The sequence below is a fragment of the Nesoenas mayeri genome, assembly GCF_963082525.1.
Source record: "Nesoenas mayeri genome assembly, chromosome: 2".
Classification (NCBI taxonomy): Eukaryota; Metazoa; Chordata; class Aves; order Columbiformes; family Columbidae; genus Nesoenas; species Nesoenas mayeri.
The window spans coordinates 152,973,055-152,996,167 of NC_137543.1; the positions used below are offsets into that span (position 1 = coordinate 152,973,055).

At 42.2% G+C, this 23,113-nt stretch overlaps 1 protein-coding gene across 1 annotated transcript in view; it reads left to right on the forward strand.

The window, feature by feature from the left end:
* Positions 1–23,113, forward strand: part of DIP2C (disco interacting protein 2 homolog C) — a gene marked incomplete at both ends in the record, with an annotated part of 321,625 nt that overhangs the window by 160,674 nt on the left and 137,838 nt on the right. The window contains one exon of the mRNA XM_080340151.1: positions 13,916–13,987. Within this exon, the coding sequence (XP_080196277.1) occupies positions 13,916–13,987 (72 nt within the window). The remainder of the gene's footprint in view (positions 1–13,915; positions 13,988–23,113) is intronic.

The following is a 23,113-nucleotide window of genomic DNA, read 5'->3' on the forward strand; positions in this document are numbered from 1 at the left end:
AGGACATGAATGAGCATTGGAAGGGATCCAGTGTGACCCTTCCTGTGTTTCTGACACTCTTCTAGCCATAAAAATTAATAACCTCTTCAGACATCCAAAGTATGACATTATTAGAAAAGTGGCAAAAGACACAAAGATGCTGTATCTTCCCATCTCACACGTACAAGTTTTCAGATGCCTCTCACAGTTTTATTTATATAAATAAGAGCGGGAATCACCTTTTAGTTAATGCAAGCATCTGATTCTAGTTGAGCTGTTCATGTTTGAGTTATAAAAATGAAGATTGTAGTGAAAACTGAGATGTTCAGATGAGGAGATAGGCTTTGCAGTGCTGCCATGTTCAGAAATGTGACATCAAATGAAGACGGTGAGGCGTTCCTATGGGGGCCAGGGAAACCTCCAGGCTGCGTGGAGAGGGAGCAGTAGCCTTGGCCATGGAGACCCTCATCTGGACAACAGCTGGTCCATGAGGTTGTTGCAATAAGCAATATCTGACATTGTAGATGATTAATAATTTTTTTTTTTTTAAATACGGTAAGCCTTGTGAGCGTTTAAATAGCAAAGGGCTGATTAAAGACCTTTGCAAAACAGCTCTTGGGTCATGGGTTCTGAGCGTGGCTGGTCAGTGCTCCAGCCATTGCCTGAGGCACAGCCCAGACAGAAGAGAATGAAAATCGCTGAAAATGTAACTCTGACACAGCCTTACAATCAAAGTCCACTAAAAAGAAGAATAGAGGAATGACTAAAAAGTCAATTCTGCATAAGAAATAAGTAGAAGAAAATTTAAGCATGGTTTGTGCCTGGTATTTCCAGATCATCGAGTTATTTCTTAGGCATTACCTGGGCCGCCAGCTGCTCTGAGTGTATTCCCTTGCTGATGTGGACTTACAGTCAGAGCAGGTCTGGATGTAGGATCTGCTTGTGTAGGACAGACGGCACGGGTACAACTTCACCTGATAACTTCATCTGTGACTTTGGTGGGTTTAAGCGGACAATTGACCACCCATTCTGGGGACTCGGATCAGTGGCATTTGGGGACCAAATAAGTGCTTGAAGACACAACTGCAGGACTGAGTTCCTTGGCTTTCAGTGCACATGGTTGAAGGCTGAATGCTGATGTGTATGTGTTGGTCTCAGGCATTTCTGTCTGAAACAATGCATGTGTATGTGCTCTCTGAACTGTACTGAAAAGTCAGTGTTTTGTGTGTATTTACAAGAGGTTGTAAATCCTTCCTTAATTCTTGCATTCTTAATTTCTTAAAAAATGGCTACCTTCCCAGGTTCTGCTAGTCCTGTTTCCCAGCTAGAACTTCATAAGAGTATTAAATGAAGTCTCTTGATACTTTTCTACATGTTAAGTGACCTTTATTGGCACCTCTAAAGTATAGCTGTATTGTAGCTGCAAAAACAAATGGCTTTTATAAGGTATGTTGGTTTGGTCCTCAGACTGGCATGTTTGCTGATTTACCTAGTGATTCACAAAGATGAAGTAACCCACAATGGGGATTCCTGCAAACCAGTGAATTAAGAAACATTAGCGATAGTAATTAGCTACCTGTCAGCTCGTGACAACTGAAGAACAAGAGCAGAGCGGTATCTGTTTTGACATATTGATGCAAACTTACATTCATAGACTTTCTCAAAAACTTCTGCTTCCAAACCACCAGCCCTTTCTGTGGAAGCCAAACCCAAGTGCTGAACTTTATCATCATGGGAAATGACCTTTGCTAACACCTGCCTGTTTGAAGGCATTGCTCCTTTTGGCTTCTACTACAGATGGAAATGCACACTACTCAGTAAAAGTTTGCTTGCTTTTATTTTATTAAGTATAGCTATGATTTCATTCCAGATTCTTTTTTTTTAAATGAACTCTATGTTGCATGAAAGAATGTAACCAAGACATGAAAGCAGTGGCTTTATTCATGTTTCAAATATTCTATTATTTTTGAGGGAAAAGGCTATAGAAATCACAGAATAACCTCATTAACATTTGAAATAAATAATGAACTCAAAACTGAGGAAGAAAGGGCGATGTTTGCACATCTGGCTTACTGCAGAAAATGTCTATGTCTTGATCAAGAGTAGTTGTAAGCTGGAAACAAGAAAAAAAGAAGGATGGGAGCATGGAGATGTGATTTTCCAGCTGGCTCGGTGTGCGTGGACCCAGCAGACACGTGCGGGTTTCCAAGTGCCGTATTTCACAGGCACTGGAGGGTGATGGCTCCTATGAGAACAGCTGCTGTGTGCTAACATCAGCACGAGCTGTCACATTAGGTCTGTAATAATGTCACAGACCTTTAGGAGCCTTCAGAGGTGCTACGGCAGGGAAAAAATGGAATTGTCAAATGTTGTGAAAGCTGTGGAGAACAGGGACATTGATTGTGTCTTGAGGTAATTGAAGATATGCAACTATTTTTCCTTTCGAGTTGTTTTGCAGGCTTATGAGAGTAGGATCTGAATCAGCCTCTGGGTGATGGAAGTCCTTGAGCCAAAGGATGCGTATTTTCAGTGCTTCATAAACACTTTGCCCACATAACAGGAGAGCAGTGAGCTGCTTTTGGGCTTTTCTGTTCTTTTAGTAACACGCTTGGAAACGAGTTGAGTAACCAGATGATCTTAATTCATCTTGCTATTTGAGGTCCTTCTGGAACAAAGTGGGGAAATGACATGAATGCATTTTAGGTTGTTTCTTTTTAAGAGTGGAATTTCAGTACTTCCGTTCATGCAGAAACTATGCTAGTGACCGTTTTTGAATGCAGCTTTTTACAAAGAAAAGACAAAGTGATCTGGGACCTTATTAACATGTATTGCAGTTCATGTATTGCGGATGCCTTTAAATGGCTGTTTGTTTTATCATATATGGCTGTTGGATCAAAACGTATTTGAAAATATCAACCTAAATCACATTTGCAGGCTGTACAATAAGGATTAATTTTTTTTTTTATTTCTTGAGACCAGAGACAGATTTCATTTACTCTGTGCTATCAGGACAGTCATATTCTAATATTTATAATTGGAGATAGATTAATTTGTTCTGCACACATCTTCCTTAGTTTTGAGGCCCAGATTTGGTTAAAAATCTGAGCTGGGTTTTCTTTGAATTGGAGATTAATTGCAGTGAATATTTAGTTATCTCATGTAGTAGGAAAAGGAATACTTTCAGGAACTGTGTAGTTTGGGAAGCCTTTGTTATTTTAGAAACAGTTTGGATAGTGGTTATTCTATATCAGTGACAGAAGAAAAAGCTTAATTTGCTGAAGTGGGCAAGTAGGTACTATCAGTGCTGGAATAATAAGTGCAAAAATACTGGTGGGGCAAAGTCCCATGGTAACATTTCTTACTCTCAATAAGTGGCATTATGAGATTTATGAACAATGACTAGAAATGGTGTTTAGGAATGGGAAAAAAAAGGTGGCGTGAACCACATATATAGTTTTAATGGAATGGGATACCTCAGATGCATTTTGAGGGAAACTGGGTGAAAGACAGGGAGGTAAATGAAAAACCTGATAAAATAATACCTGAGTTATCTGTGATAAGCTACTTTGTACAAGTCTGGCCTGATCTCTTGCTTTGTGAAGGTCACTCACTTGTTTAGACAAGTGAAGTTTGTGTACATGCAGGCCAGGAAAGCCTGTGATATGGGGCTAAATGGAAAAGGATTGTTTCAAGTTGAAAAGATGCAGATAAGTGGGAAAAAATGCAAAAAAGGTGAATAGGATGCTATAATAGTTTGGAATAAAAAAAGAAGTCCAGCTGAATTTAGTTCCAGGTGGAAGTACATTGCTTTCTGGAAGGATTTGACGTGCTCTCCTGCAGTGCAGGGGACGGGACTCCGTGGCCCAGCAGTTGCCATGGGCCTGTTTGACACCTTTGAAGACCTCCTGAAGGAAGGTTAGTAAAATGGGAGGTCAGTTTTTCCTCAGGGGAAAATGAGCAGTGAGGTTTCAGAAGGAAAGTGCAGCCCTTCCCTCCACAGCGCTGCTGCCCTGGAGGCCTCACCCTCAGGCCGCCCCATTTATTCCATGTAGCCTCCATGGTGTGTAGTAACTCAGGTGCTTTGCTTTGGAGCTGGTGTCTAATGTGCTAAAATGAAGTTCCGAGGCACAAAATTATGAACTGATTTCTTTGGAAAGACAGCATCAGTATGTGTGTACTATGGTCTTACACTTCGGGAATTTCTGTGTGGTGTTTTGTGTCTCGCAGTCATATCAGAATTGCTTTTCAGCTGCATGAGAGGCAGAAGAAGAGCAGCACGATTTTGTACCTGTTTTGGGTTATGTGGACTGTGGGATGTGGGTCAAAGAACATTGATTCGACCTGTAAAATGCACCTCAGTGCTAGCCCTTGCTGTGTCTAAGTTGTAAGTGCTATCCTGCTTCGGGAAACTTGTGTTCCCAGGTAAGACAACATTAGAGTCCATCACAGCTAGCTGAGCAAGAATGTGATTGAAAGCCAAGAAGAAATACTTTAGAAGGAGATGTGGTTTTTGAAAGTTTACATGACTTATTCTATGCTTTGGACCATCTCCAGCCTGTCTCCCAAAATACGACGGGTAGAAGATGCCTTCATTTAATGCACGTTAGAACATGTAAAACTAAACTTGCTTTGTCCTCCAGAGGAAATTAGAAGCAGTATCTTGCCTCTTAACTAAATCCATAGATAACCATCTTTCAGACGGCATTCTAAGAAGGGAACTCTAATAAAGTAGTTTTGTTTAGCACAGAATAGCTAAAAATCTGCCTCGGCAGAGCAGATGTGAGCAACTGCTGTATGTTGTTACTCAAGCGCTCAGCACTCAGAGGTGGGGTGTGCACTTTGGATGTTGGTCATTCCCATTTGTATGCTTTTAAAATGAATGTGTATACTTCAGATCTTTTTTTTGAAAGAAACTAAAGTTGTTTTACTCTTGTTTGGAAGCTTGAAAAATGAGCTGGAGTTACTGGTGACAGGCAAAGCACCCCAACTCATGACTGGAGGCAACAGGAGGGTGGGTCAGGTTGTTGGAAGGGTTGTTTATTAGAACTTGTGGATTTATAGATCGTCCCATAGCGTGATTCACACTAGTGCACCTGGGCACGCTGAGTTTACGGTAGGGTTGTGTCTCAACTGTTGGAAATAGGAAAGCAAGGGATGGTTGTATCAGTGAGCAACAGGCAATTAGGATTCTGGAGCACTGGTGGTGGAGTTTGTGATTGAGGGGCCTGAAATGCAAGAAGTAGTCGGAAGTTACTTTTTAATTGGACTTAATAAAAGTAACAATATCATTTCAACAGAAAAATGTTAATATTGTCATAGAAGACATTTGTATTCCCTCCATAAATGATTACTTTTTTTTTAGTTCTTCAAAACCGTACGTCGTGTAACAAAACATGGCACACTAACATGGTAGACCAGACTATTGAGCTCGATCATGTCCCAAGTGATGCATTTTTAAAGACACTGTGGTCACTCAGCATGGTCATTACGGTAATTCAGGTCCCTGTTCACAACTACTTACAGCTCCTCAATATTCTTCCACAACCATTAGTGGTCTTCTAATTGTTTGAAAAAGAGTATTCCTGCTTCAGTTTCCCCATGGTAGTTAAGAAATCTGGGCTTTTCTGCATTTGCATCCAGCTGTCAAAGTATGTGGAAATTTGCATTTGCATGAAGGGTTTTTTATGCCCAGAAGAGGTTCTATTTTTACAAAAACTGTGGGAAGAGATTTTGACATTTTGGCATTCTAATACAGTACCACTGCTCTAAATACCTTTTTTTTTAAATTAATTTTTTAATCAATGTAATGTCTTTAACCCACATTAGGGTAAAATAAAGTTATTTTGGTAGTGCTGCAACACTTCTATTACTGACTAGCATAACTAATCTCAAACACAAAATCTTTATGGTAAACCCAAGTCAAAAGGGACAAAGTTGCAATACATCAGGTAAAAGCCATTATTTTTTTTCCTGTCATATGAAAATAGGAATTCCAGATTTGTGTTCTGAATTGAAATTTGCGAGGAGCTCTATAGTTATACTGTGGTGCATCAAAATACTGGAAGCAAAATTGTGGATGGCGGGTTTAGAAATCTGTTGCTTTTTAGAAGATTTATGTTATCTTCCAAGAAGATTAACCCATTTGGACTTTTTGGTTGAACTTAGTGAGGACCAAAGTAGTGAAAAAATAAACAAAAATACAAGGTCACAAGCAGGAAGGTTGTTTTCATAGGCTGGTTCCCAGAGAAATGGCAAAATAAGAGGTTTCCCTATTGATCAATTTTATTGTTTGACTTAGCTATTGCAGGCTTTTCCTTTTGGAAAGCCTGGAAACATTTTTCTGCCCAGTGGAGCAAATCTGCGTCCGGACTGGTTTGAATAATGCATTCTCAATTTTGTTTCATACACCCATTATATGTTCCTCCTTCAAGATTCCTCCTCCTCTTGTCATGTGGGTTTTTTTGGGTGATTTTTTTATTATTATTATTTCCCCAAGACATTTTCAGGGCTGGGAAAAAATCGTGACACAAATTTGCAGCACCCAGCGCAGCGCAGCATTTATGGAAATGTCTGATTTGCTCTGAACTATAAATTCTAAATAATGATAAGTGGAATTACTGCTGTAATTATCTTTCTTTAGGGAACGTTTCTAACTTGAAATATAAAGCCTGTCTAATAAATAACATTTATCAGGAATGTTTCCTCAGGCATGCTTTTCAGAATTGGATTTTATTTTTATCGTGAGCAAGATCTGACTCTGCACGGTTTGTGTTAGAGACAGGGAGAATAACTGGAACAGGCAAATGCCTCATAGGCACAGGAAAGCGAGTGGAGAAATGAAAGATGAGCTTCCAGCAGCTGCAAAAAGGATATACACTTCAAGGGTGCCCTATAAGCCTTATAAAGCAATAAAGGAAAGAAAACAATATTATGAAGGGTCCTAACAGCCATAAAATTCCAAAAATGGCAAGGATTGCTTTCATTATATAAAGTGTTCGTTAAAGCTTTAAATAATGAAATAAACTCTCGACACTGAGAATGGAAACCTTCACTGTTCCACCGGCCTCTGTTTACTTTACAGTAATCCAGGCCATAAAAGTCGTGCGGCAGAAATGCTGCGTCCCCGGGGGATGCCCGAGGGCCGCGCGGTCCCGGCGCCCCAGGCGGGGGGTCCCCGGCTGCTCCCCTGGCAGCCGCCACCGCGGGGACCCGGGTCGGCCCTGTGCACAACATCCGAGCTGGGACATCCCCAGGACTGGTTTGGTTGGCTTCGATTAGGTGTTTCGGGGCTCTTCCGAGGAGAGTTCTTGATTTCTTCTTCCTTGTGAAGCCCGGGAGTATTTTGGGTATCGGGAAAACGTGCTGAAGACTTTGGGACCAGCAAGTAAGTGGGGAAACTCGATAAGGGGTCTTCTGGGATTCAAGGTGGAGGTGCTCAAAAGCGCCTGCCGTGTGAAATTACTTACTACTCACTTTTTAAATGAAATCTAGAATTTGCATTAAAATTAAGAATTTAGCAGATTTTACAACAGGTGTTTAATTTGTCTATCAGAAGAATGGCAAGAAAGCATTTATTTTGAAGAGGAATACTTTGAAAATTCGAAAGACCTTGTATCTGTTATTTTAGCAGTGCTAATATAGTCCATCCAATCTGTTAATAGCATAATCTGTTTAAATATTTTTTTCTTGAATTAGAAGCCACTTTAGAAAACATTATAAGCTGTAAAGTACACGCAGAGCACTCTTCCTTATCTGTCATTGAAATTCAGCCATTTTCTGCTTTGCTTGCAACATACAGGAACAAAATGTATCCCTGGGGAAAAAACAGAATTCAGCTATACGTATGTAAAATTATCATTGAGCCTTTAAGCTGCAACGTACCCCGCTTAAAGGCACTTGAGCAGTACTGTAATTTATGATACTGTTTGCAGTCAAAGTGTGGGATCCCATTAATTTTTCTGCCCAGTGCCACAGTTTCCCACTTGTTTCTTTGTCATAGTTCTGAGTAGTTTCCGAAGCTGCTGATGGGGTTAAAAATATTTATAAAATACATTGGAAAAGAAAACAGCTCCTGATATATATTTTTGTGTTCATGTACGTGCTACATGAGATATATTTGTGCAGTTTTGATATCTCTGTACTTGCACCATCCAAAATGAAATGCTTTTGTCTCTTGGCATATTTTTGGAAGACCAGACAGGGAGACTGTCTGCATCATGAGTGGGAGAAGTAAATGAGTCACAGTTCTCTTTATGAGGAGCTTTGTTTCATTCAAATCCCTCTTGCCAAGATGCTGACACTGAATTTGAGTCATCAGCAATAAACAAGTCGTACAGAAAATTGAATCTTTAGAGGGCAGAAAATCATGGGCAAAGGAAAAGCACTCACTGGCGAGCTCTCCGTTAGCCTGTGTTTGAGAGGAGTTATTGATTGCATTATTTCCCATGGTGGATTTTTCCATAAGTGCCTTAAACTAATTCAAAGTCTCAGTCTGAAATTTCATTTCGAAACTTGAATGCACAGTGCAAACCAGCAACATCAGTCAGGCTTCGAGATCACTGAACATGAAGTTCAGTTTTTACCCCACTAAGCAAGGTGATTGGAGTCCCTGGTTTTACCATTAGCTTTTCACCTGTGCTGTGTCTGAGAAGACTGAGGCCAGCAAGAAGTATTGGCACCATCCAGAAAAAAAGGAAAGATTTGGTGAAATTTATCTTGTAATGTGTTTGGTTTAATTTTTCCCCACCCTATGTAATGCAGTTATCTTTTGCTTGGATAAATTTACGATGTCTATCATGGTAGCAGTCCATCAGCACTGAACACATTTGTGTTCAGGAAGTGATAATATGACAGCTAATATATATTGCAAATGAAACTTTTAAACTGTATTGACTTTAAGTGTTTTACTCTCATGAAAGTAGCGCAGCACCTTGTCTGTGGTAGCAGCATTTCTAACCACTCATAGCTTTTAAAGTGTAAATGCTTTAAAGCAGGGTGATAATGTACAAATATTTTTCATGTGTGAGTATTTTCACATTTAATAACCTTCCCCTCAACAAAACACTAAGAAGTCAATATTTTGCCGATTTCCTAAAATGCACGTTTTTAAAATTTTCATGATCCGCCTAGTACATGACATACAAATGGATGAAGCTGCCTCACGGAGGGGCCAGGAAAGGGGGCGGGATAACAGGAACAACTTCAACATTTACAGGCATTTATTACTCCTCGAAATGTCTTGTAGAACGTGGAGTGTCCCCAGGGGCTCTGTGTTTCCCTTGCGATGAGCGTGTGTGCCCTGGTTCCTGCTCAGTTGTCTTTACAAAGAGGCAGAAATCCAGCGCCGTTAAAGGATAGAGAAAAATACAGTGAATTTTCAGGGAAAGCTGAGGGTGTAATGTGAACAGTAGCAGTTGTGAGCGTAGTCAAGTGAATTTACATTACAGCGCCTCTTTGCTAAATCCAGCTCCAAACCCCTTGCTGTCTGTGAGCGGCAGTGCAGGAGAGTGTTGGCATCTGCAGCTCCAGAAGGTGCAGAACCATGGGCACAAATCACAAGGACAGAGATGGGAACAGGATTACGGAGTGCCAGGGTGCTGAGACAGACAACTTTTTTCCTTGGAAGGTCAGATGGTTTTTCCTTTGTGCTGTCCCTTTCCTTGCAAAAATGATATTATTCTTCTTGTGCCCAAAAAAACCCTGGAAGAAGAAATCAGTGTCCGTATGCCTGTTGTTCAGAAGTCCTTGATGATCAATTTTAAATATGGATGGGGAAGAAATCAGGATAGAATTTGCTGCCTTTTCACTGTCGGTTACTGTTGGTGAGCTCGGATCTCTCAGGCTTGTGCTTTGCTCTTCTTCTCTGGTCACCTTTGGACCCAGTACCCTCCAGGGCATCCATCTGTGGCCCTCTCAGGGTGGGAACCTGTCAGATCACCAGGGGAGGTGAGGAGGAAAAGAGCAACATGTCCAGAAGACAAAAAACCAAACAAACCCTGGAGAACACTGATGCAAATAGGAGGCTGAAAGTGAAGTGAAGTGAAGTGAAGTGAAGTGAAGTGAAGTGAAGTGAAGTGAAGTGAAGTGAAGTGAAGTGAAGTGAAAGCAGCCTGGGAGGAAGGGGAGGAGGAGAAGGGCCTGGGGACCAGCCATGGGATGCAGCTGAGAAGTAGCGGATCAGGGCAGGGCAGTCGAGAGTGGGGCCAGGACCAGGGTGAGGGCCAAGGAAGGAGATGGCAGACGGAGCAGAGTGATGCAGCGAGGAGGTCTGAATTTGCAGAGGCTTTTAAGAGTTTGTTAATGTAGTGAATAGAAAAACCAACATGAATTGTATACTGGAAAGACAATATGGTTTGAGACCCTTTTCCCTTCTGTCTTTGGAGGTGGACTTTGAATACACTCAGCAAAGTCCTGCTGGCTTCTCAAGAGTAGAAGGGTCAATTAAGAACAGAGAGGTAGCATAAATCCTTTATTCTCATGGCGAGGTAGTATAGTTCATGTAATCCTGTTGATATTCTCCAAAAGCTGAGCCTGAATTCCATATTGTGCTGTGGAAGAGCGTGAGTTAGGTGAACCTGACCGATAAGGAGTTGGTTGCTTATATGATACTTGTAAAATTATTCCATTAATTTGCAAAGGAATAAAGGGCATAGAACAAAGGTCTTAAATGACTGAAATGGTAATTTATGATAAGAACGGAGTTTAAGCTCACGTAACTTCTGGTGGGCTGTATATGTTAGGAGCTTATACAATGAGTTCAACATAGCTTTGTAATGCAATATTTTTGCATATATTGTGATAATATTTTAATGGTATATTCTGAAGTCTGTCTACCTGAGAAAATACATATTAATACAAATACCATTAATCCTGATAAATAAAGTATAGTACTTCCCCAGAGTACATGATACTGTTGACTTCCTCCCACCTTAGAATGGAGTCACCGTTGTTTCTTCTCAGAATTAATTTCTCTATGTGATGAACTTCCAACGAGTGAGTCTGGATACTGATTTCAATGAAAACATTATTGACGAAATATGACACTTGGTATTTATCTTTCCCACTTTGGTGTCAAAGAAATTGCTTGTTCTCTGCATTTCTTTCCACTAAGGACAATATAGGTTTAGAAACCAGTGGAAGAAACTGAAGTAGCAGGGCTGGGTGCAGGTTGCATGGAAGATTTCTAGAATGTATAGCTTGAGATATCGATTTGCATGTGCATGTACCACCATGTGTGTGGAAGAGTAACCAATAAATAGTTAGGCACCTGTTGGTAATAGGTCATATTTAAAATGGCATTGCCAGCTTGCACATACCACAGTGGAGCTGTGGTTCACCACAGGATATCTCTGCTCTCCTTTAGACCGATAGTAAAATAAAAGAACACCAAATTTTGAATCAAATTAAGATGTGTCTGGAATGCATAATAATTCAGTATGGATGAACACAGGAAATAAATGGTAATTTGTTCAGCAAAACTTTAAAAGAAAACTTAAATCTTATTTTCTAATTTTCAAATAGAAATAAACACATTTTTCGTTAAAACATTTTAATGAAGTGGCATCTATAGTTACCGTCTAGTTTTGTGGGAAGCTGATGATTGCAGTGGAGAGGGAGCTTGTTTGGGTAGTTTGAACACATGCCAGAAGGACTCAAAATGGGAAGAAATATGCTTGAAGAGTCAGTAGGTCTGAACTTTAAAAGCTTGCGTCCTCTTGCCAAGTCTGCCACTTCTTCCCTGTATAAATATGGGACGGTTATCATTTGAAGTGCTTCACTCTCACTATCCTCACTTGAAACCACAGATACTTAGCTGACTCCTTTTGTAGAGCAGTTGGAGATAGGGTAGTGGAGAGGACAGGTGTTATTTTAAGCACTGATTTTTAACCGGAGGCCAGAGGTTGACTCGGGACACTGAGGCTTGGAGAATTTTACCTCCTTATTGCATATTGGAACCATCTCCAAGAAAAGGTCTTTCATCAAGGAACGTTTGAAGGTGTTTTCTTGTAGTTATTGATTTCAGACCAAACCACAGGGAGCTCTTTCTATACATCAGTGCTAATTTAACATCCATTGACCAGCAGGGCTGGACTGAAATGCGTATGCATTTCTTGGCAAATGGTCTCCTTAGCTGAAGGTTGAACAGAAGGATGGCAGAACTTGAACAGACATGCGTTGCTGTGTCTACCTGAACATGACCCTTAGCTCCGTTGCTTTCTGTGGTTTCTGCCCTCCTAAGTCCTCAGCCTTTTACAAACATACAAGTCCAGTTGTTGCAACCGAACTTGACCTGCATGATAAATGTCACAATAGCAGATATGCATATAGGAAGGCCTATGGCATCCAGGGGTGTATTAGAAGGAGGCTGGTTAGTGGGTCGAGAGAGGTTCTCCTGCCCCTCTACTCTGCCCTGGGGAGACCACACCTAGAATATTGTGTCCAGTTCTGGGCCCTCAGTTCCAGAAGGACAGGGAACTGCTGGAGAGAGTCCAGTGCAGGGCAACAAAGATGATGAAGGGCATGGAGCATCTCCTATGTGAGGAAAGGCTGAGGGAGCTGGGGCTCTGGAGCTTGGAGAAGGGGAGACTGAGGGGTGACCTCATTGATGTTTACAGATATATAAAGGGTGAGTGTCAGGAGGATGGAGCCAGGCTCTTCTCAGTGACAACCAATGGTAGGACAAGGGGTAGTGGGTTCAAACTGGAACACAAGAGGTTCCACTTAAATTTGAGAAGAAACTTCTCAGTGAGGGTGCCAGAGCCTGGCCCAGGCTGCCCAGGGGGGTTGTGGTGTCTCCTTCTCTGGAGACATTCAAAACCTGCCTGGACACCTTCCTGTGTAACCTCATCTGGGTGTTCCTGCTCCGGCGGGGGAATTGGACTGGATGATCTTTTGAGGTCCCTTCCAATCCCTATGAATATGGTGTTATTTCAAAAATCTTATAATTGCAAAAATTATCGCAGTTTTTAGCATCCAAATCAGTTTGTATTGAATTTAGTGTGTATGTGTGTGTGTGCGCATCTGTGCTTACACATTTGGAGAGAAGAATCTGGATATTTGAATTATATTTGAACAAATCTTTTAACCATTAAAGGTAGATCTAGAGCTCCAGAGCCTAGGCTGTATCACAACTTCACTGCCAAACCTCTCCTGAACTCTAATAAGACTAAAAGTATGCGTTTTGTTCTACATATCTAATTATCCATTGCTTTCTTTTAGGAAGCTTTTATGGAAAATTAATTTTTTATCCTTACATTTAAAAAAAGTTACTCCAGGAAACTACAGATACAGTGAAGGATCATATTAATTGAATTTAAGAAGTTCAAATATTTGTCTGCAAAATGTTTTTTTTTGAGATTTAAGTGGAAAGTCAGACAAAGAGTCTTTATACTGCTGTTTTCTAGTGGATCTGTGGTAGATTTGTTTTGGTTTGGTTTTGTTCCTCTCAGTACTGCTTAGAAATCAGCTAAAACATTTATATTGCGGAAATGATATAGCAGCAATTTCAAGTCTTTTGTGCCTCACATGCTTGATTAGAAAAATCCCATTAATGATAGAAAATGCTAATCAGCGATGTGTTTTGCCAGCCACTACAGGCCCACGCACTCTATAGAATCCATTGTTTATTAACCTAATGAAGGTCATTGTAGCTTTTGAAAGCTTGTGTGACAGCATCTGAAAACGGTTTTGAAACTCTGTGCCACTGGACTCCGGTGCTGGAACACATCAAGGCTGCGTATTTACTTGTCAGAATGGTTCTGGCTTAAATGAGTTTCTTTTCTGGGGGGAATGATCATACTGTGCTTTTCATTTTTTCATTATACTTGTCAAGACAGATGAAGAGTGCAGTGGTGGCTAAGCTGATGGTGCTGCCATTTAGCAGCTAGGCACTGTCTTTATCCATGTCTTACTGATTTTCCTTTTCCTTTCTTGGCAGGCGACATCACACAGAAAGGATATGAAAAGAAGAGATCAAAATTAATTGGGGCCTACCTGCCACAGCCTCCCGGTACGTGTATCTGTGCTTGCAATATATGGAGATGTCAAGTATACTGATAGTTGCCACAATAAAAATCTGCATCTCTGAAGAAATGTATGTGGCAGAAACAAAGCTATTGTTGTGCAGGAAAAGCTTATTCCATCCATTTTATGTATATATTTTTATATATGTCTGCTTTGATGTGCGTGTACATTTTTTACATATGTTACTGTGGGCTTGGCAGTCACGTCTGGAAAATAAAATCAGCCTAGGCTTATTAGAAAGGCATTGTTTCTTAGAAGTAATGCAACAATACAGTGGAAAACGTGATGTCCTAATTCATTGTGACCTCGGCCAAGTAAAATGTTCTTAACAGAGGTATACACAAGATCGGAAGAGAACCTTGGAGCTTTGTACCTTCCTTAATTTCTGGATTTTTTGCCCAGATCTCCCTTTTGAAGACACTAGAGAGACCAGCGACATCCCTAGATTTCAGCTTGGGCAATCAGTCATTTATAGATACCTGGTCTCAGAGTTGAGGGATATGTTGCATGTACTTGCCTAAAAGGTGTAAAAATATCATGAGGTTAAATTTGATAATGTATTGCTTCATTGAAATGATATACAAGAACTTTCCAGAGTTCTTTCACTCTTCCGAGGCACTGGGTCATGTAGTTGTAGGTATTGGTGTGGGTCTCCGTTTTGTGTGCCCCACACACTTGTGCCATCTCGCTCACCTTGTGAAGGCTCCACTTGAGCTTGGCTGTCCTCTGAGCCCAGTTTATGTTGCAGGCCTGGGAACTAGTTTCCTACTTCTTTTACCAAATCCTGCCTTTATGATGGAGTTGATGGTTTTCTATCTGAACCACTCATGTGTGGAGGCACTGCCTTGAGCTCTGTTCTTCAGGTGTATATATATTAGCCGGCTCTCCATAGCAGAAGGCATCTTTGTGCCTTTGGATTTCACTCGGTCTGCTCCACTGTTGGGAACTCCACAAAAGAGATCAGTTTTACAGACACCTCTGTTTTCGGAAGCAATGCAGCCTGATTGCAGGGTGTCTGTGACATTTCCTAAGCATTGGGAGCCATTAGAGAATGAAACAAATCAAATCAGCGGAATTACAATACCAGAGGTGCAGTTATTAAATTTCTGGGTATTTATTGGTCTGACCAGACTGTCAGACGTACCGTCGCCTTCACGGTATGTTCTCATGAGACCTGCTTAGGTTTGCTGAGTTACGGAGAGACTGTTCCCTCACAGTAATCCTCAGCACAGCCATGGGCTTTGTACCACTATTTGTCTTCTGGTCAAACTGTCTCAGTGGCTGAAACGGCTGGGGATTTGTCATGAATGGAGCGATGAAAGAGAGGAGGTGGAGAGCCCTGTGAGGTTTATCTTTCAAGGTCTCTGTTGTGATACTAAAGTTTTGCAATGTAAGGAGAAGCAGAGAGATCTCTGTAAGCCAGTCCTCTAGTGGAGTCCATTCAATGGTTTGAAGAGATCATGACTGAGGATGCAGCTGATTTAGGGCTGTTTTAAAGATGGGACAAAACAGAGTGAACATTTTCTGCTCTACAACTTCCCAGAAAATGCTGCACTGGGAGTGTGGGATATGGATGAGTGAAAGAAGAGTATAATGAGATGAAGAGGAGAAGTACTGAAATCTTGCCCTCTGTTTTCTTCTACGTAAATTGAGCTCAGTCGTTTAGCTGATGGCTAAACAAATTATTTTATTATAGTGGAAGACACTACTTCTACTGTATTATGTTCCTCCAGAAACTGATAATTATTTGTGCTTGGGTCTTTGCTGTCTTTGTACTTTTTGTTTGTTTTGTTGTGTTACCTTTTGGACAAAGTCTGAGGGAGTTCAATTTTATATTCTCCTTCTAAGGCTTTACTCATCCGAACGGCCTCAGGTCCCTGCTCATTAGGAAGGAGGAGAATAATCCTTTCTAAGAAATAAGATAGCAAAACAGATGCTGCCTTTTGTAAGCCTCTGTTAATATCTGAGCAATCACATACGTGACCAATTAGTCATTTGTTTCTTTGTTGTAATCTGTTTTGATGGGGAACTGCAAGAATTCACAAGCTTTGGTGGTCCTGTGTCTTGCTATTAAAGGGGAATAGATGTGTTAGAGACATTCTGAAACAGTGTGGAAGCGGACATGGCTCTTTCGCTGGACTGGAGGCATTGGGGAAGGATTTGCATTCTGTGACTGCGTTCAGTGAACTACAGGAAATCCAGAGGCAGTTCCCCGGTGTTGGGACATCCAGTCCTGCCACTGCACCTTTGCTGACATTACTAATGCCCATGTTGGCAGAGTGGAACATTGACCCGCGTTGGCTCCGTGAGTGTCCTGTGCTGTCTGTGCGTGCGTGTGCGTGTGTGCTCTACTGCATGGGGGCAGCAGCTCCATTCGTTGCTGTAACAAATGTAAAAAAACTAAACGTGAATTAATTAGTTTTTTTCAACTTGTTACAGCAGCGAATGGAGCTGCCGCGGTACGGTGTAGACTGCAACACAGTGAAGGAGCTGCCAGAAGAATGCTCCGCACTGCCAACATTGGTGTCTGTGACATCCGGGAAGCGGCCGCTAGAGAGAGAGCAGCCAGCACGGCAGGAAACCGGCCTCTCTTTTATTTTCGTTTTGGTGAGCACAATGAATGTATCTTTTCCAGTCCATATCTGTCTGTAACTATGCCTCATCTGGACGCCTCTGGTAGACAGCTACATCAAGACGATAGACTAGGAGCTGCCAGTGACAAGGCAGGACAACCAAAGGACAACACCTGGAAGGTTGTTACCGACTTTTATCTGCCTAAAAGTGAAGAGATAGGAAAGGAGAAAAAATAGTTCTTCTTAGTAACATTTGACCATGTTAACATCTCTCTAGCTTCCACACTGTGGATACTTCGGAGGAAGTTTCATACAATAAGCTGGCAAAACCCAGGAAGGTGTGTGTTTCTCATTCCCTTTTTGGCACTACGTTTTTACAGAGCTCTGGACAGGTCCAAACCCACTGGAATCAGAGGAAGCTGTAAAAATCTAAGCACCCCTAATTCTGTGCTATTTCCAAGTAGACATCTCCGCCTGAGCTCCGTTCACATCCAAACCATTCAGGAGCAAGTTGACTTTCAGGAACAGGCGTAAGGCTGATAGAGCAGAACGGAGGAAGAACGTTCTGTGGGGCTACCTGGCTGCAGCGTGGACAGGCAAAGAGTGACCCCAATAGCCGAGCCCTTCAGCAGGTACCCATCGTGCCTGCCGGGGTGACCAGTGGCTGGTGGCAGGCAGCCTGCTCCTGCTCCTGCTCCTATTCCTGCTCCTACTCCTGCTCCTGCTCCTGCTCCTGCTCCTGGGGTTTGTAGCAAGGCTGTGGAGGATTCACGGGCCCCCAGGACAGCAGGTTTTCATTGGCGGATGAGGGCACATAGAAGACATCCCACCCTTACCTGTGTGCTGGTCCACACTCCCACAAGGTGCTCCAGACACAATGTAGGAGATGGCTAGAGGGAAGAGAGGATTTGCAGTTCTGTCAGGATGAGACATACCTGTAAAAGATTATCCCTTTGAGACACCCTTCCCCAGTCATTTTCAAACCATAAGGAGATCCGAATCGGATTCTTACTGTGGTGCTTGTATTTCTCATCTTACATCGGGCTGCTCTAAGTCAGGTTCCCTCAGTCTGCCATCGTTAACTTCCTTTGCCCAAGACTTTTGCAAAGTGGGAATGATTAAATTTAAATTGCAATTTCACATTTAACTGAATTAATGATATAAAACCACACAAGTGCTAAATGTAGGCAGTTGAAGTTTATATTATACATAGAAAAACACACACATACATATATATATCTCTTGACATATACCAGAGGTATTTTCGTTGTGCTCACTGGGATGCTGTCATTTTAGAAAGGAGAGCTGGTACTTTTCAGGATAATCCTAATCCGAAAGGGGAAGCTGGGTGGCCACATGGTTGATGGCGTACCAGGTGATGTGGGAGTTCACCCTTCGGCTCCCTATTTTTGACAGGACAGTCCCAGAGAGTATATTGTCACATATGCAGTACAGCAAATGTGCATTGAGTCCGAAACATGGGGGACATGCTGGATCCGCTGCACGTCTGCGAGTTGACTCCGCAGTGCAGGCGCAACGGGCCTGACACATCCAGATGCTGCACAGACTGCACATATGCGAAGGACATTTGTACAGTCCAGCCGGGCTGTCGAACATCCAGAAATCCGGAACGGATATGCTGCGTTTGGCAATGTTAATGGGAGAAGGGATAGGGGGAGCCCCCTTTTTCTTTCCCATTAAATCTCCACCTGCTTTAACTTAAGGAGACAAAACTACAGCTTTGTTTCCTCAAAACGCTTTCTCAGGATGTCAGTTTGTAGCTGGAGATGTTCTGTGCGCAGAATAGTTTTTCTTTTCTTAGCGTGCCCGTATGTCAGACATCTGAAAATAACAGAGAATCTGGGCCTTTCTTATCTGCACGTATATCCCAGTCTCTCCCGTGCTGTGACCTTCCTCTTGCTGCCTCTGTGGAGGAGCCCTGACAGCCACGAGCTGAAAGAATAACCACTTACACAGGCATTTCTTTCAGAATACGTTTCTGAAGATTATCTTGATTAGATCAGTCAGTTCTGGGTAAGATAACATGTGGACAGCTGCGTGCACACTATTAAGAGAAACCCTTCCTAGAAGGAAAATAACTAAATTACCTGCATCCCCCATAAGCTGTGTTTTTTCCCAATTTGCTTCCAGCCTTTTGCCAGGAAATTTGATTATTCATTCGCAGAACAGAGATGATGTTGTTATCAATTAAGCTTTGCTTCTAACAGCTTAGACATGGGTGGTTCATTCTCTCTTAATCAAGTGCTGTGTCTACACTAGATTACTTTCTATAATTTCCCATCATGGGTACCACCAGTGTAGCTCTAATTGTAGCGTAACCATGTAGACCAGTCACCAGTGCTTTATTTATTATGGCTAATAAACCTGCGAGATGTGGTGTTTAAAAGGCCCCTGCTGCTCCTTTCGCCGGCCTGGAGACAGATCGCAGCATCTCCCGCTGCGGGAGCCCGGCAGCACCAGCGCGCGGCTCCGGGCTGCGCGGCCAGAGGAGATAACACGCTCAACATCCCTTCACCTTATGAAGAAACAATCTTCTGTAGAATTACAGGAACCAGTTTCCATAGGCTCTGTTATTAATGTGACACTTATTTATATGTGTGCATACATTTGCATACTTTTCTGTGTGTATGCATGCATACATTTCCTTTCAGCCATTCCTGCTGCTAGCCCTTTGGGCGCTCAACGTGAGCTTGGCAATTACAATGTCATTTTCTCTTCCACAGATATTATGTGGATTGCAACATTATTTGGATAGGAAAGATTACAAGGAAATATTTAAACAAAGCTCGATTCTGGAATTTAAAAAATCCTCATGTATTCACTTTATTAATAATAATGAGTATTCCTATCACATCTGCCTTCCTAATTCTTAAGGATCTTATCAAGGGATAACCATGATGGAGCATTTCAAAGCATATATGTAGGTTGAGAACATGGATCTCACTGAAAGACATCTGCATTGCACAACTCATGGACGCATTTCTGAAAACAGCGTGACAAATGTTTCACAGATGAGAAACTGTGGCTCATAGATGAACGCTTAGTGAGTCTTGTTTTTAAAAAAGAGTTTTGATTTGAATTGGTGGATGCCTTGCGGAGCTTAGTTTGCTTAAAGGGAGAAGTTTTGATAGCATCTGAGAACTACCCCTTCATGCAGTCACATAAAGCTTGATGGTTACTGCTCGGCTTTTGCCATGCTGCGTGAGGGCTGATTTATTGTTTTACACACTCTTTGGTTTATGATGGCACCTCAGTTTCCTATCCTGCAGCAAGACCTCATAATATCAAACCTTGTTCAGCCACAGAGCAAAAGATATCTCCTTTCCAAGACTTCACGCCCTAACAGTAAGACAAAAAATTGGGTGTAAGGGAAGAAATGAGTACGTGATGAAATCAGTTAGTTATGCAGGTAGTGGTGTCAACATTCAGCATGATGGGTTTTTGAGGGAGGATATTTTTAGTACACATCAGAGTCGGGATGTTTTTCAAAGGATTTGAAGAATTTCAGTGAAATATCTGTTGGTGTTTGTGGAGAGCATCTGTGAAACATAAGAGCATAGGAGAAGCGTGAAGATGTTTTTCTAAAAATCTGAAAAATGGGTGAGAAAAGATGGCTCAGTCAGAGGCGAGCAAGGGGGTGTAGAAAGGAGAGATACCAGTGAGGGCCTTGCAAGCAAGCTTCTTTGTGCTGGAGCGGAGGAGGTGGAACCAGGGGAGGCACGTGAAGATCCGGGTGTCACTGTCAAAGGGAGGAACTGCTGGAATTCCCAACGCTGTCCAAATGGACGGGTCTGCCCCACATTTCTTTTGTTGAAAGCTACAAGAAGGGTGTTAAGCTGCTGGCAGTGTAAGTTGACCAGTGCGTTGGTGAATATGTTTGCTATGTGGACAGATAGACTTTCACTATATACTCTCCCAAAATAATCTTGCAGTGTTACACTGACGCTGTAGGAAAACCTAGAGAAAAATGGAAATCAGAGATTGGGTGTGAATTGCAGCTGTAATGTGATGTCCACTATTGGTGAGGTAATGGGGAGAAAGAAGGAGCCCACATTAGCCATGCTAAGCTGGACCTGAAGGCTTAATGCTTGCAAGGAAATGCTTGTAATAAGGAAAGAATATCAGTTTGAAGTGTGTGCATTGTTTGAAATCAGAGCCAAATGCAGGAGTAAGTGTGAAAGCTCACCTGTGAAGGAGAGGTTGTTAATTAAACATATTTAATCAGAAATTCCATTGTCTCCAGATTTATCTAGCAGAAAGTGCCTCCACTTTCCAGGATGTCTTTTGTTGGGAGTATTGGATTTTAAGTCTCCTTTGGCTTATCCGGTGAATTCATTGCTTAGATGTGCATTCGATGGGAAGAGTGAAATGCCACGCTAAGTAACAAGTTCCATGGGGATGGTGTGACATTTAACCTGTTTACAAAATACACTTTAAAGCCGAGCCACCAGCCATTGCGTAGAAGCTCAGGAAACGCTTTGAACAGAAGGTAAATGCTGTTTCTTCAAACTGCACTGCAAACACTCTTTGCCTTCCCACTAGCCCTGGAGCTGCTGGGCTTATCCTGCAGCTCTCTCTCCTGGGCTTACATGCTGTAAGTTAGTTTTAGAACAAAAAATGTAGCCTGTGTCTAAGAATGCCTTCTGTTTCTTGTCAATTAGGCATTTCAGCTTTTAAATATTTTTAGATTCCAAAATTTGACACAGACAGGGGAATAAGAGATGCATCAAAGCAAGTTGGCAGCTGTCATTAAGGAAACAATTGTCCTCTGTTGGAGAGGGCCATGCAGCTATTGCTGCATTATCAGCACATGGCACAGCAATTTAGCTACAAAAAAGAAGTAATAAGTAAGGGAGGAACGAGGAGGTGAAGGCAAAAGGAAAAAGGAAAGAAGGAGGTGAAGCCTGCTTCCAGCTGACAGTTTCGTGCCTTCCATGCACTTAAAAATAGAACTATCCAGCTTGCAGTGGTATTGCATAAGTAGCCTTACTGAGCTCTTGCATTTTTAGCTAAATACAGTAAAGGCAGGATCCAGCTTACAGATTAGGATTTGTAGATTGATATATCTGCATTAAGTTGTCTGCCTATGAACCTGGTATTTAAGCTCCCATTCTTATGTGAAGGAACACAGTTAATTCAGTTCATGAAACCCAGAGGGCTTTACAGCTTATTCTGAAGCAGATACCTCCACCGACCACCTACGTAGCTCTCCAGGCTCCCCTGGGCTCACTGAGTTCCCTGAAGAAGGTGTCTCACACTGTTCAGGATTTCCTGCGGTATCAGAGACATCTGTGCAGAGTGAGCACATGTAAAACAGGACTTAGAGGGGACATGCATCGCTCTGGTCAAGCCAGGTGTCATAGTCTACAACATCTGAAAAGACATTGGGCGCCTCTGTTTAGACTCCTGGTTCCTGGCCTAGGTCTCTGTTTTGTATAGGGGCAGCTTAGCTTAAGCACCTTCATGTAACACCTAAATATAGGTGTCCTAATGTGCAAGCTGAATCCCGCATTAGCAGCATGAGATAAAAGGAACTAGTGCTTATGTTAAGAATGTGGCTGTTTGCTCCAGTGTACCTGGTAATGCTGATGTGCAATGTGATGAGCATAAAGCACTGATTTCTCAGCCTTTTAAGTGAAAGAACTGTGTTCCAGGAGTGTTTACTGAAATTCTTCATGACTTGTAACGAGTCAACCATTAGTGCTCATTATGCTTGCCTCTTAAAGTCCTGCTTTAGCTGCAAGACTGGGGTGGACTATGGTTATTAGGGTTGATGCCGGTTTGACAGTGCCTGTGATTGTGTCTGCATGCAGGGCACCGGCGTGACACTGTCCTTTCTTCTGTGAAAGCCATTCATTGCTCTGTTGCCTCCTTCAATTTAGGAATCGATCCAATATGAATTCTCAAAGCCCATTGTGCCACCGATTCACAAATGCATCTGGGCCAAGCTGCACTTGAACAAGCATTAGCACTTAACTCACGGACCCCGCGTGCTGGCCGTGAAAGCTATCAACTTTTTTTATTTAGTTATGTTCAGATGTAGAAGTAGGGAAAGAGGAAAAAAAGATGCTTGTTACTGCGCTGTATTGCTAGAGCGTTCATGGAGGTGAACAATTCTGCTGTTAACAGCGCTTGGCTATTAATGGCAGCACTTCGCTGATTTCATGGTGCTCATTATTCTGTGTGGCTTTTACTCCCACCCATTGCTCAGGAACAGCAGCGTGTGGGTTTTCGCTATTGTGTCCTTTGTCTCACGGCACCTTTGGGGCTGCGCAGGGAGCGGGTGCTCAAGAGCCAAGGTGCGAGTCCAGCAGAGCTGGCGAATTCCTGCTCCAGCCCCTGCAGCAGGGAACCGTCACGTTTCTTACTGTGTCTCCAAAGTGCAGCGATGCTTTGTGTTTGCTCACATTAAAGGAACTTAGTACAAAGAGAGATCTTCCCGCAGGTGGCTGCTGGAGAGCTTCTCCTCTGTGTTTTAGTGCAGAATTAACTAACTCACGGATATCAGTGCTATCGGT